At 37.2% G+C, this 15675-nt stretch overlaps 1 protein-coding gene across 1 annotated transcript in view; it reads right to left on the reverse strand.

The window, feature by feature from the left end:
- KIFAP3 (kinesin associated protein 3) overlaps positions 1–12135 on the reverse strand; it is a 188882-nt gene extending 176747 nt beyond the window's left edge. Inside the window, exons 1-3 of the mRNA XM_044675890.1 lie at positions 11886–12135; positions 3051–3182; positions 10–164 (exon numbers count right to left, since the gene is read on the reverse strand). Coding sequence (XP_044531825.1) covers positions 10–164; positions 3051–3182; positions 11886–11917 — 319 coding nt within the window. The 5' untranslated portion in view covers positions 11918–12135. The remainder of the gene's footprint in view (positions 1–9; positions 165–3050; positions 3183–11885) is intronic.
- Between the last annotated feature and the right edge of the window lie 3540 nt (positions 12136–15675).

Consider the following 15675-nt stretch of genomic DNA (forward strand, 5'->3'; position numbering starts at 1 on the left):
TCTACTTACCTTTCCCTGACAAAGCATCACGCCGGTTCTGTAAGTAGTATAACAGCTGTTCCACCTCATTTAGTTTTGAGGGATGAATAAGTTTACATTCTTCAACCACTTTTCGAGCCAAGGAAGTGATATCAGTGTTAGCATTGAGACTCTTCAGACGAATGCTGGAAGAAAGCATTTTTCAATTCAGATATCATGACAGCAAGCAGTACATATATAACCACACATATTTATGTACATATAGTTATAATGTACCTATATTGTTTATGTTTCTGTATGTATGTATGTATGTATGTGTGTGTGTGTGGGTATATATGTATATTTATATGCATATACTTCATATGCTTCCAATGAATATACAAAATAGAAGAATTAAAATCTAACATATCTGTGGGATATATTGGAAGAAAATATAGTGAAATACCAAGTACATTTGGACAACCTGAAATGAAAAAGAATACCAATGGTCAGTGACAGTCTTAGTGATAAGTCTTGCTTGTTTCTTTACAGTTAGGCAAAGATGAGGAGAAAAATAGCTGAAAATAAAGAAATCTTTAGAAGAATAAAAAGTAACTCAGAAGTCTCCATTTGAAAAAGTACTTAAGAGCTTAAACCCACATTTCAATAGATTAGCCATCTCATTAACATAGATATTCCCTCCAAAGGTGCAGGTCTTACACTTTTTTCATCACATACAACTCTTATGCATGTTCTCCCATAAATGCTCTACAAGTGATTTTCCTAAGATGCTGGGGGCCCTTATGCTAGATTTCTTGTCATTACCTGAGTACCAATGTAGCACTTAAGAAGCCAGTCTGTTACCCTTTGCTCTTGATATATGGAAACCAGCCTAACTCCTTTTCATCTCAGGCATCTTTATTTCAATTCAATGATTTGTAGGTATACAGAAAAACTATGTGAAAAAGTTGGGATTTTGTTTCAGAGAAAAGCCTGGAATCACCGAAAGCACAGATAATTTCCAAATGCAATCCAGCCTGCTCTCTTCTTCCTATTAAGTTCTGGGTTTCCATATCTAGTCTCTCTTCAATCTATTCTATCCAACTCAGCTGGTAAAATAATCTTTCCAACCATGTCACTTCCCCTTATTCCCTACCTTCCCCAACTCTCAAAAAGCTTCAGCAGCTCTCTACTGCCTCTAGAATAAAATAAAAATGTCTCAATTTGGAATTTAAAGCCACTCATAATCTTATTCCAGAAAACCTTTATTGGCTTAGAACACAATACTTACTCTTTCATGCATTTTACATTCCAGCCAAACTGGCCACTTATCATCTGAAATTGATCCATCTCCTAACTCTGCAAAGAATATTCCTCATGCCTGCAGTGCCTTCCAATCTCATCTTGACCTATAAGAACTATAAAGCTCAGCTCATGTGCCACTTCCTATAGGAAATCTTTCCTGATCCTTAATTGTAAGTACTCTCTTCTTCAAATGATTGCATATGTATGTATGTATATATCAAAATGGTTATACATGGTAAATATATCTGATATTTCTGTACGTATTTGTTATACTTACTTTATGTAGTATTCCCCCTACACTGACAATAGAATGCAAATTCCTTGAGAGCAGGGACTGGCTTGCTTGTTTAGTCTTTATATCCTCAGCACCTAATACAATTATTTATAGTGTAATGTGGGGAAATAATACTGACCTTGGAATTGGAGAAACTGGGTTCAAATCCTGGCTCTGTCACTTCCTACTTATGTCAACTTGAGAAAGTTATAATCTGGAACTCAGACTCCTCACCTGGAACAAAAGGCTACTAGACCAGATGACCTCAAAGATCCCTCCAAGATTTCTCATCTTAGAAGATCCCTCTGCCCCAACATCCCTTGCCTCTATCTTGAAGAAGTGTCCAGGCCAGCTTTATGCTCCCTACTTCTCCAGGCTCCATTCCTGATTGACTTTTCTCCCTCACCTCCAATTTTTCAGTTCTTTTGTAGTTTTTGTCTTCCCTCAGAATGTAAACTCCTTCAGGGCATGATCTTTTTTCCCCCTTTTAAGTGGTATTCCAAGCAGTTAGCACAGTGCCTGACATATAGAAAGTGTTTAATAAATGCATGTTGCCTTCTAGCTCTCATTCTTGAGCCTATAAACAAAGAAGGCCTTTAATAAATGCTTATGGGGAACAAATTGGCTTCTACAATAAATACTAATGAATATAGGTCCAAAAGGAAATTTAACATTTTAACTATTATAAACTTGTTAAAAAAAATGGAAAAAAATTAGCAGTCTACTCTTACCACCAAAAAAGTGAAAGGTACTGTGGCAAAATTCTGCTTCAGATTCTTACTAGCCGGACAAGTTGCATAACTACTCTGAGCTTCAATTTCCTCATTTATTAAGAGAGAGTAATAATAGCATTCCTTATGAGGGTTCTTTTGGCATCAAATGAAATAATGTATATAAAGTTCTTTGTAAACCTCAAACTGCTATATAAATTAGATATTAAATAAATGAATTTAGAAGAAAAATCAGTATTTGAAAAATCTTTTCCCTTTGTCTAATTCATATATATATATCCTGACTAGTACAAGGCTAAACTAATAGATTAGGAAAGTTGATATGAAAATATCAGTGTAATCTGAATTCTCTTATCCGCTTTACCTATAAAAGGATTACAAAATCACTATGCTTCTCATGTATTAAATACTAAATATTTAATAAATATGAACAAATACTAATATTTAATAATAATAAATACTAATAACCTTCTTATGCAGCTTAAATTAAATTAATGCTTATTATTAGTATCCATTGACCTAATAAATCAGAACAATCTTTAGAGAAGGGCATCTTGCTTTAGCCCTGAGGCTTTGCTGAAAAATGCCTGCAGTAACTCTTCTCTGGAGTTTGTCTATTATTTAACAAGATAAAGAAACATGAAAAGAAGGATATGATAATCACTGATAGCAATACAGCTGTATTACAATCAACAAGAATCTGTTCAAATTCAGAGTAATAATTTATGAGTGTTTATAAAATGCTTAATAACAAGATATGTACAAATCTTACTAAAACTCACATTTTTTGACATTCCTTCCGTTCTCCTAGCATGGGATCCCCCATTTCTCCAAGAATGGTAGCTTCCACTTCATATTGAACAATAAGTGCCTTTTCTGATGGGTGCACATCGATATTTCCTCCTTTAACCTTCCTAAAAAGTAAAATTAATATATTCTTACTGATTATAAAGATCAAACAACATTTTCATGTTCCTTATCTGGTAGGATAATTATATATCCGCACAGTAGGTGACAGATTATTCCAGGAAACAGAATGTAGTTCCATGAAATGGAATCCTATAACACTTTTTAATTTGTTTCAATTTTTAATCTTTAGTTTTCTCATTTTTTAATCTATAATTAATTCTTTAAGGTTTTTTTATAGAATATCATCTGAAAAATGTGATCATTCTGTTTCTTCTATGATTATGTTCATTCCCTCAATTCTTTTTTTACTTTATTGATGTATTGCTTTGGCTATATGCCCAATGGAAGTGATGATATAGGGTATTTTTGCTTTACTCCTGATTTTGTTATAAATGCCTCTATTCTTTCTCCATTACATATAATATCTGCTCTTGCTTTTAGATGGGTTTTACTTACCACATTAAGGAAAAGTTCATAATAATGAAGTAGCAATGCTTCCAAGCCCAGTGTCCTTAGACATAATCCTGGGATGGCAACTGTTCCTGAAGACGTTATATTCACAGCCACCAAAGATCCAGAAAAGAGTCACTATACTCTTTGGTTTTCAAATAAAAAGACCCCATGGTCCTTAGGATAAGGAGGCAAAGCAGAAGCAATGCATTTTCCTTAACATTATTTCTCATGATAAAACCATACCAGTCACTAATAATGATGAAACAACAGATATAACTGTCATATATGTTGCCTCACTCATTAGAATGTGAGCTCCTAGAGAACAAGTACTCTTATGTTTCTATTTGTATCTCTAGTACTTAGAACAATGATTTCAACATAGTTAAAACTTTAATAAATGCTTTACTTAATTAATTCATTTTTCCTATGCTTTCCAGCATTCTTTTTTCTTTTTTTTCAAAACCCTTAATTTTGATTACATTGAATTAAAAAGGTTTTGTATAAACAAAACCAATGCAACCAAAATTAGAAGGGAAGCAACAAATTGGGAAAAATTTTATAACAAAAACCTCTGACAAAGGTCTAATTTTTCAAATTTATAAGGAGCTAAGTCAATTGTACAAAAAATCAAGCCATTTTCCAATTGACAAATGGTCAAGGGACATGAATAGGCAGTTTTCAGATAAAGAAATCAAAACTATCAATAAGCACATGAAAAAGTATTCTAAATCCCTCTTAGTTAGAGATATGTAAATCAAAACAACACTAAGGTACCACCTCATATCTAACAGATTGGCCAATATGACAGTAAAGGAAAACAATAAATGTTGGAAGGGTTGTGGCAAAATTGGAACACCAATGCATTGCTGGAATTGTGAATTGATCCAACCTTTCTGGAAGACAATTTGGGACTATGCCTAAAGGGCTTTAAATTGAACGCATACCCTTTGATCTAGCAATATCACTACTAGGTTTGTTACCCTAAAGAAATAATAATGAAAAAGTGTCTGTACAAAAATATTCATAGCTGTGCTCTTTGTGGTGGCAAAAAATTGGAAAATGAGGGGTGGGTGTCCCTCAACTGGGGAATGGCTGAAAAAATTGTGGTATATGATGGTGATGAAATACTACTGTTCTATAAGGAATTATGAACTGGAGAATTTCTATATGAACTGGAAGAACTTCCAAGAAGTGATGCAGAGTAAAATGAGCAGAACATTATACATAGAAAGTGAAACACTGGAACAATACCATGTAATGGACTTTGCTAATATAAGACAATTCCAAGGGACTTATGAGAAAGAATGCTATCCACACTGAGAGAAAGAACTGTGGGAGTAGAAACACAGAAGAAAAACAAATGACTTATCATTTGTTTATATGGATATATGATTTGGGGTTTTGGTTTTAAAATATTAATCTATTGCAAAAATTAATAATATGGAAATAAGTATAAGTGATAACATTTGTATAATGCAGTGGAAGTGCTTATTGGATCCAGGAGGGGGGAAGGAAAGAAAATGAAATATGTATACTTTGTCACTGTTCAAAGAAATCTTTCTGTGTGATTTTTTGTCAGTCTCGACCCTTCTGTAATCCTAGAGCCCTTGAAACTATCATACACGGAAAAATATTTAAAAAAAAATTTTTAAACCCTTACCTTCTGTCTTAGAATTAATACTAAGTATCAGTTCCAAGGCAGAAGTCACACAGCTAGAAAGTAACTGAGGCCAGATATGAACCCAGGCTCCTCACACAAGATATGCCAATCTCCTGTTTACATACATTTACTGTCTATCCCCCGACCCTGGAATGCTCTCTCTCATCTCCATCTCTTGGATTCCCTGCCTTCTTTCAGATCTCAACTAAAATCCCAACATCTACAAAAAGCCTTCCCCAAGCCCCTTTAATGCTTGTTTTTTTTCCTCTGAAATTATCTCCAATTTGTCCTGTATATATCTTTCTTGTACATAGTTCTTTAACCTGGAGTCAGAAAGACTAGAATTCAAATATGGCCTGAGACACTTACTTAACTGTGTGACATTGCTCAAGTCACTTTAATCTGTTCACCTCAAGTCTCCTCAACCATAAAATGGAGATGATAGCATCCAACTTAAAGTGATATTGTGAGAGTTAAATAATATTTGTAAAGCATTTTGCACAGAGCCTGCCATATTGTAGATACTACATAAATCCTTTCCCTTTCATCTTCTACCACATACACACCATTAAACCAGAAAGTAATTTCATGGAAACTAGATTTAGCCCTCTTTCTTGGCAAAGATACTGGAGTTACTTGCCATTTCTTTCTCTAGCTCATTTTTCAGATGAGATAACTGAGGTAAACAGAGTTAAATGGCTTGTCCAGGATCACCTAACCTAGCTAAGCTAGTCAGTGTCTGAGGATAAATTTGAATTCAGGTCTTCCTGACTCTAGGCCTGGTGCTTTATTCCTGGTGCCACCTAGCTGCCTCCCACACTACTAGCATCAAGTTGTATCTGGAAAAGCTTCATGTAGAAGGTGGAATTGTAGTTAATATTTCAAGGAAGTCAAAGAAGCTAGGAGACAGAGATATGTAGAGAATTCTAGACATGGAGGGTATCTTATATATATATATTTTGTCTATAAAGAGATTTCTGTAAAAATTACTTAAAAAATTTCTTTGTATCTCCAGAACTGACTGAAGTACCTGGCTCAGACTAAATGCTTAATAAATGCTAGTTAACTATTGTATGCATTATAAATAAAAATTAACCTGGAGGCTTATCATCAGACTTATAAGCATTTATTAGGAAAGAGAGGATGGGGGAGAGAGAGAGAGAGAGAGAGAGAGAGAGAGAGAGAGAGAGAGAGAGATCTCAGCCTTCCTAACTTTTATGGGTAGATCTGATTCTCCATTTAGCTGGATGGCTGAGGTCCCCTCTTGCCAGAGATGGCCAAATCAGATAAGAAAAAGCTCAGAGAGAAAACCCTGGCCTAGAGACTGGTATGGAAGTCAAGTGCAGAAGTAAAAAAAAACATTCTTCTTTCCATGCTTGATTTTAAAACCCCACCAGCTCCTCCCTTCCGGGCAACAGTAGCTCTGGCCCTAGCACACTGACATTCAGGCACTCAATCTGATCCAGGGAATACCAGGAGACTCCAGCTTTAGGCTGTCAGATACAAGTGATTCTGTGACTCCTATATCTCACCACTAAGGTGTTTGGGATCAAAGCTGGAATAGAGGTCCCTGTCCCCTATTTTACTTCACACATATGTGACTCTTTTCTTAACCCTCTGCAGTCCAGCTTCTGGTATCATTTAACTGAAACAGCTCTCTTTCCAAAGTTATCAGTAATCTTGTCAATAAAGTGCTCTTTAGCAATGAGCTGCTTAATCTAATAGTCTTTTCTCATCCTAGTCTTTCTTGACCTCTCTGAAACCTTTGGTAATGTTAATCACTCTATTCTTGATACCCTCTTCTCTCTAGGCTCCCTCTTGCCTCCTGGTTTCTCAGGCTATTTATGTGACTTCTTAAATGTTTTTGCTCAATCATCCTTCCTTTTGGTCATTCCCATTATAGTGGATTTTCCTCAAGGCTCTGTCCTGGGACCTCTTTCTCTTCTCCCTATATATTACTTTCTTTAGATGATCTCATTAGCTTCCATGGATTCAATTGTCTCATCAACAATTATCACTATCCTGATGATTGTTAGAATATAGATGGATGGAGCACTGGACCTTAGTTCAAGTCCAGCCTCAGATGTTTATTAGCAGTGTTAACCTTGATCAAGTCATTTAACCTCTGTTTGCCTCAGTTTTTTCATCTGAAAAATGGAAATAACGATAGCATCTATTCTCTATGATTTTGTGAGGAAAACATGAAAACATATTTATAAAACATTTTGAAAACCTTAAATATTATATACATGCTATTGTTATTGATCCAGGCTTAACCTTTCTCCTAATCCCTAGTTTTGCATCTCCAACTTCAACTGGACATTTTGAATTAGATGTTCCAATAGACACCTCAAATTAAATATATGTAAAACTGGACACATTATATTTCCCCAAAATCTTTCATCATCTTAATAATCTCCCTACTACTGTCAAGAATATCCCCATGCCTATCCTCCCAGTCACCCAAGCCTGCAACCTACATGTCATCCTCTATTACTCAATCTCTTTTCCTACCACTACTCCCCCATATATCCAATCATAACTGCCAAGTCCTGTCAATTCTACATTTACAATATCTCTAGGCTATGACCCTTTTTCTCCTCTGACACTGCCCACAGGTCATTAATCATTTCATGCCTGAACTTTTGCAGGAAGGTCTTCATGATAGTCTCCTTGCATCAAGTCACTCCTGACTAGTCTATCCTCTATTCAGTAGTCAAATTAATGTTCCTGAAGCAAAGTTCTGACTGTGTCACCTTGCTAATCAGATAGCTTCAATGGCTACCTACAACCTTCAGGATAAAACAAAAAATACTTTGTTTACTTTTTAAATTCTTAATAACCTGGCACCCTCCTGCCTTTCCAGTCTTTTGATATCTTACTTCCCCCACCCCACCATGTCCTTAAAGATCCTGTGCCATTGTCTTTCTTGCACGTCCACATACAGATACTCCATCTCCAGAACATGTATTTTCATTAGCTATCCCTTCTGTAAAGAATGCTCTCCCTTTTTGTCTCCACCACCTGGCTCCCTTATCTTACTTCAAGTTTTTCAGCTAAAATTTCACCTTTGGTGACAAGGATTTCCTTGGGTCCTATAATGCTTTTCTATCTCATTCTATCTCATGCCATTGGCATGTTGTCTCTCCCATTAGACTCTGAGCTCATTTGACAGCAGTAAATGTTTTTGCCTTTCTTTGTATCTTCAGTTAGCACGTCGCCTAGGACTTAGCAGGTGATTATTAAGTTTTTGTTTGTTGGCTTCTTGAAAAAAAAAACAGCTATAAAAAAAGGAAGATTCTGTAAAGGACAGATGCAGGTATTAACGGAATAGTCACTATGTAATCAAAGTGGATGTTCTGCCAGTCCTCATACAATAATTTTTTCTTCACCAGTATGTGTAGCTCTTATTCCTCTTATTCTTATATTAAAATGAACATTAAGAGGCTTATTTTATTTTTCTGCACTGTTTAACAAACAGATATACTGTTTTTAAAAATATTTCTATTGGTTCACTTTTTTTACATTTCTTTTAATTTAAATTATGAAGCTATGGAGATAAGTACTTATGTAGTACCTACTACATACCAGCACTCTCTGTGCCAAGTGCTTTACAAATATTTCATTTAATAATATATAGCAATTGGGTCAACTTAATTTTTCAAGCATCATAAAAACAATAAAATCACAAAATAGACTGAATATCAGAGATCCCAGTGGATCCACTGATTTATTGTGTCATTTTTAAGGAATATCAATGTTTAAAATCCTTGTATAAGATAGTATAATGCAAATGTTTCATTGTCACAATAATGTCTTTCTATTAGTTTTGAAACAATTTCTAACTTAATCTTTAAAAAAGAGAAACTGTTAATTCCACTCCCCCCCCAACTATATAATTCTAGGAAGTCATTTCACCTTTGTAGGTCGGTTTCCTTGTTTGCAAAATAAGAGAGGTTGGATTCCATGATTCCTAAGGTTACTTCTGGTTGTAAATCTGTAATCTTATAAACTATCATGCAATAAAAAGTATATCTATAACTAAGAGAAAATACACATTTGTATATCTGGGTGGTACTGAGGATAGAGCCCTAGATTGAGTTCAACTTCTGATACTTATTAGCAGATAATACTTAAGCAGATACTTATTAGCATGTATGACCTAGGCCAAGTCATATAACTTGTTTGTCCCAACTCCCTCAACTGTAAAATGAAGATAATAGTGCCCAACTCTGAGGGTAGTTATGAGACTAAACAGAGAATTAATATCTATAAAATACTTTGTAAATCTTAAAGTGCCATATAAATGCAAGACTAAAATTTTATAACCCCTGAGTTTGGAGCTGGATGCTGATATATGATTGTTCTGGATTAGTAGCATTCCTTACAAGGAGATGAAGATCTAACTGTATATTACTTTGAAACATAAAAATAAAAAAGAAAAGCATGCCATTCTCAGAAGTATAACTCAATTCCATAAAACTTACATATTTTTGTCTTCCTCAAAGAAAAACTTTTAAGCCTTAAAGGGTATAATGGAAAAACAACATATAAGCTCCTCAAATGCAGAACAAATTAAGATGATATCTTTTGTTTATATTGCACTGAAAAAATACTTTTCAAAGTGTTTTTATACTTTTTACTCACATTCCTGTTAGGAAGGGCCAGTATGACAGATTGTATTTTATAGATGAGGATACTAAAGTCCAATGAGATTAAATGATCTACCTACTGTCACACAACTAGTTAACAGAAGAGCTGAGAATTTTAAGTCTAGTTTTCTTTTCCTTTAATTAATAATCTTGGTCTCTTGAAAAGAAACTTCTTGACCACAGAAGTCCATTAGCTCACAAGGTACCAAAGAAATGACAGCTACCAAATGACCTTAATAGTTTGTGGGATTTTTTTTTAACAGAACAGAAATTTTTTGAAAAATTTCAATAGAAGGGACCTTAGTAACTGTCTATAGTCTCAGCTGCACTTGAATTTCTCTATACTTTCCCAGACAAATTGTTATTCAGAATACTTTTGAAGACCTTACAGGGGACTAGAGACCCATTCTCTTCTCACTAGTTCTCCTTTTGTACATCTAATTGTTAAGTGGACTTTTTTGTTTGTTTATGTAGAACTAACATTTGCCTCTCTGCAATATCTACCTACTCAGTTTTTCCATTTATAACCCAGTGAAGAAGATTAAATCCTTCAAGTGACACCCTTTGAAGATGACTATTACTCCCCTAATGTCTCAGGCTTCTTTTCTCAGGCTAAACATTCCCAGTTCCTTCTACAAACCCTCATAAGCAATGGCCCCCATTCTCTTTCTCTGGAAATATCACTGTTCGATGTGTTTTCTAAAATGTGATGCACAATATGTAACACAATATTTTTCAATACTGGCTAACAAGAGTAATATATTGCAGAAATACTATTATCTTATATTGTCTTTCTATTAATGTGGTGTCTAAAATATTCCGTCATATTGACTTTACGATGACTAAAATCTACAAATTTTTTTCCTGCTATTTAGTTACCCCCTCCTCCCCGCTCTCACGCACCTGTCATATCTTTTGTTTTTAATCCAATTGTTACACTGGTTCACATTTACACTGAACACTTATGTCCATTAAATTGCACCTTTAGTTAATCATTCTATTCAGTTATCTTGTTGAATCCTTGTTGTATTATCCAATGTGCTAGCTAAATTGTCCCTTAAGCTTTGAATCATTTAACTTTTCTGGGCCTCAGCCCATTTGTAAAATGAAGAAGCTGGCCCAGATGATCTCTAAAGTTCCCTTCCCATTTTAGCTGCATAATGCTCTAATTCATCTCTTTCACATCAGTGAATTCACTGACCAGACGAAAGACCATTAAAAATCTGTGAGGTGAATGGGGGAGGGAGGGAGTTGGAACTGTGATAGAAAATCAAGTAAAGATGACAGATATCAGGTGGATATTGAATAGGCAAAGGCAGCAAAATTTCCAGACCAGGGGAGGCATTTTACAAAATGAGATGCATCAGACAATATATTAACTCCCTTTCCCCCATACCCCCTCCAAACAATTGATTTGAAGGAAATGAAGAGGAAAGAATTCATTTCCAGTTTTCCTCACCACTTCCGTTCAAGCAGCCATTAGGAACATTTTTACACCTCTCGGGAGTAGGACCCAAAGAAAGCGGCCTGCTGGGCAGGGCTGAGCACAGCAGGGATGTATAAGGTAGAGAGGATGAGTAGGGCTGGGGAGGACAGATCTGAGCAGGACAGTGGGTGAGAAGTGAAGGGACAGGGCATAGAGATGGGCTGAACAGGGCAGGAAATAGTAGTAGTCAGAGCAGGGGCTGAGCAGGCAGTAGTGACAGACCACGGGAATACAGACAGAGCAGGGATGGTGGAGGAGGGATGGGAAGGGCTGGGATGGCCTTAGCAGGGATGAGCAGCGCCAGGGCTGGAGTGAGGGAGGAAGGATGGGCAAGGTTGGGGTGGCCAGGGCAGGAGCTAGCACGGGCCTGGGTCTCCCCTAGCCCCTTCCCCTCCACCCCCGCCCCCAACCCGGCCTGTCAGCAGCATCCATCCCGCTGGAGGCGGGGCCTCGTCACCTCTTGAGGTATCGGGCGTCTTCACCCTGCATGGCGGCGGCCACAGGGCGGGTCTCCACGGGAGGCCGACACAATGTTTTCGGGAGCTGTAGCGGCGGAGAACGCTCCCTACACCCCCCAGAAGGCGATGACAGTCCCTAGGCAGGCAAGGCCAGGCAGAGTGGGGCGGCGGGAGGCGGCTGCGACGCTGCGGTTACCACGGTGAGGGCTCCGGCTCCTCCCCCAGCTCCGGGGCCCCAAACACAAGCAGGACCTGGGCGCGCCCAGAGTCGCCAAGACTGGCTCCTCCCCCACATTGCGCATGCGCACCTCCCTTCCATGGCAGATTGCGCAAGCTCAGTGCTCCTGGCTTCCTCCTGTGACTTATCTGATGTTCCCAGTAAGAGGAAGTCACTTTGGTGCACGCTGGGGATGTATTTGAGTGGGACGTCAGGCACCCTGGGGGCAATGCCACCTAAAGGGTATAAAAAGGAACTGGTGGCACCAATCTATAGGTCAAGCAAAAATTGGAATTAACACTCCATATTAGACTTGGGTGGAAAGCAGACTGCTCTTTCTAGATTGAACTTTGCAGGGTCACAGGGGGTGTTGAATTGGAGAAAATTCGAGTATGCCAGGCGTTAACAGGGCGTTAATTAGCTCAGTGGTCTGCTGGGTAACCCTTAAGAGAGGCGGACCCAAAAGTCGTGGTGGAGTTTAAACTATTAAATAACTCAGGGAAAATTGTACAACACCCCAAAATACTTGCGCTTTGGGGTCAGTACTGAAAGCAGCAACATTGCCCCAAAAATCCTGTCCTGGAGCCTGATGTCACAGGAATCTGCTCAGCCTAAATTCTAACAAATGCTTTAACTCATGAAAAACTATTAAAAGAAAGGAAAGAGCAACGTTCTTGGGGTCAGAAGACCTGGGTTCCAATCCTTGACTAAGAGTGATATAAAGCAACTGTTCAGGTGGTACTGTGCCCTGAGTTTCCAATCCTGCCTCAGATATTTAGTACTAGTTTTACCCTGGGCAAGTCATTTAACCCTTATCAAGGGCAAATCCAACATATCAAAACAAAGCCTCTCTCCCACCTAGCTTCCTTATTCTGTATTCCACTATTCTTCCAGTAACCCAGGTTTTGAAGCATGAGACATCTTGATGCTTGCCTCCCAATAGCTAATCAATGGACATATCTTGTCAATTTTACCTCCTCAAAATCAGTCTTCTGCCACAACTATCCTATTCCAGACCCTCATTGAAACTGGACCCAAATTCCCAGCCCTGAGAACACAAAGGAGGCAAAAGCCAGGATTCAACGTTGGTCTTGGCTTCAAAGTTTGACTTTTTTTAGCTCTGATTTTTTTTTTGGTTGGTTTTCCTGTCTCAAGTAGATTATAACCTCTCTGTAAGAAGATACTTCTCTACTACTCCCTGGAGCACCAGCCACAATGCCACTACCCACACTGGCAGATAATCAGTAAATATTCTGTCGATTGAAGAAAAAAATCTTACAAACTAATCTTGGCTGGATGAGTGGATGCTCCTGTTTCTCTTCCTCTTTCTCAAGTCTGCCTCCTAAAGGCTTTCACCATTAACAATTGTGCAAAAGATTGTAGTCACACTAGCTACCACACCAGAAGGAGCACCACCTACCTCTTCTCAGCTCAGTGCTACTCATCATTGTTATTATATAGTCAAATATTGCACTGATTAGGTCCCTTTTTGTGTTCTTCGGACTAAAGGCATCTTATATCCCTTGAAATTCTGACCTCTGCAGGACTCAGTGGATATTCAGTTGCTATCTACTTACTAGAAATTTGACCAAAATTTTTATTAATCTTGGTTTTATTATATAAATCTGGATAGAAGCATAGGTCTAAGAAGTGGAACAGAGGGATATGGGATAGCTCAATCAATCAGTAGACATTTATTAAGGGCGTACTATGTGCCAGACACTATGCTAAACACTTAGGAATACAAAATGAAGCTAAAGACAGTTCCAGCCCTTAAGTAGCTCATGATCTAAAGAATTAATGGACAGCTAATGGAGCTTACAATCTATTAGACTAATGGAAACCTCTTGGGACTTAATAGAGCACAGAAATTTCTGGGTATAACTCTGAGTTAAACAGTTTTCAATCTCCTTAATAAATTGATCCAAGATGCTAGTAGAGAATTACATAGTCTTTATCAAAGTACCTTTTTTAATTTCTTTCATCAATTAGTTATCATCATCACTTGATTATTCCCTGGATCTGGAATTCTAGAATAGGCACAGTTAGGAGCCAGAAAAGGAGAAAACCAAGTTCCTACATTATCAAGGGCATTATAATTTGTTGTGGGAGACAGGGCAAACACAGAGGCATAAAACTACAGATGACAGCAATATAGAAAACTACACACCCAAATGCTCCAGGGAATTGATGGCTTTATTTGAAATTACAGGAATTAGGCATGAATTGTTTGGAAATGTTTTTTGTAAATACATTTCGTATTTACATTTTGTCTCCTCCTACAACAAACTTGCTCTTCCCATGCTTCCCCTCATCACCACTCTTTTAACCCTTCTGTTTTTCTTCATAGACAGTTAAAGAAAACAGTACCAGATTACATTTCTTTAGAGATGCTGAAAGCCCAAGGATGTTGTGTATACATGTCCTTGTATAGGCAAAATGAATAAGAGGTGACAGAGAGGAGAGGGGAGAAAGATAAAAATGAGTTAGTTATTAGAGTTTTTATTTTATGAAGGGAGGGAGAGAGGGAACAAGCATTTATTCAGCTCCCATAATATGTGGACAGGCCCTGTGCTAAGTGTTTTACAAATACTACCTTATTTGATCTTCACAACATTCTTGTGAAATAGGTGCTGTTATTAAAGGATTACAGATTTTTAAATTTCATTCCTTTTTTTTTAAAAAACAACTAAGTATGGTGATAAGAACACTAGATTCTGAGTAAGAAGACATAGGTCTGAATCCTGGCTCATTATGACATTGGAAAATCTTATTAGTTCTTTAAGTCTATTTCCTTATTTGTAGAATGAAAGGGTTAGACCAGGTAATCTCTAAAGTCTCTTCAAATTCTAAATCCTTAGATTATTTTACCATTCCCTTTACTCACAGAATTGCAGTATTATTCAGTCTGACTATGAAGCAGATACAATCCCAAAGGCTCCTTGATTGTTGTCTACACACACACACACATACACATACACACACACACACAAACATACACACACACACCCTGCCATGCATTCTGAGATGCTATTGAGGCCAATACTATCTTCTTTTTATACTTCTCCTAGTAGTGGTGTTCAAAACCAGTTTGGCAGGAACATATATTTCTCAAAGGAGAATAATATTACAATATACCTACACTGTGGATGATTGCTAGATTTTGGTCTTGGAAGCCAATGGAGAATTCATATTTTCTACTAATCGCAAAAAGAAGCCACTGGAATTTCGTGAGCAGGGAAGTGACATGGTCTATCATATCACATAAGGGAGTTATACTAAATGTGAAGATTATTAACCCCATCATCTATACATATAGCCTTGGTTTTTATCCTAAACTCTAGTCTCTCATCACCAGAAGAACTCATTTTATTTTCCCCTAAACTCTTCCCTCTTCTGAACTATCCCCTTACTGTCAAGGAGAAAGCACAAACAAAAACAACAAAAATAGTTAGCATTAGAAATGGGAAAAGACTTGTTTGCACAAAAATATTTATAGCTGCTCTTTTTGTGGTGGCAAAGCACTAGAAACTAAAGGGTTGTCCCTCAATTGGGGAATGGCTAAATAAATT

The sequence above is a fragment of the Gracilinanus agilis genome, chromosome 4, assembly GCF_016433145.1.
Source record: "Gracilinanus agilis isolate LMUSP501 chromosome 4, AgileGrace, whole genome shotgun sequence".
NCBI lineage: Eukaryota > Metazoa > Chordata > Mammalia > Didelphimorphia > Didelphidae > Gracilinanus > Gracilinanus agilis.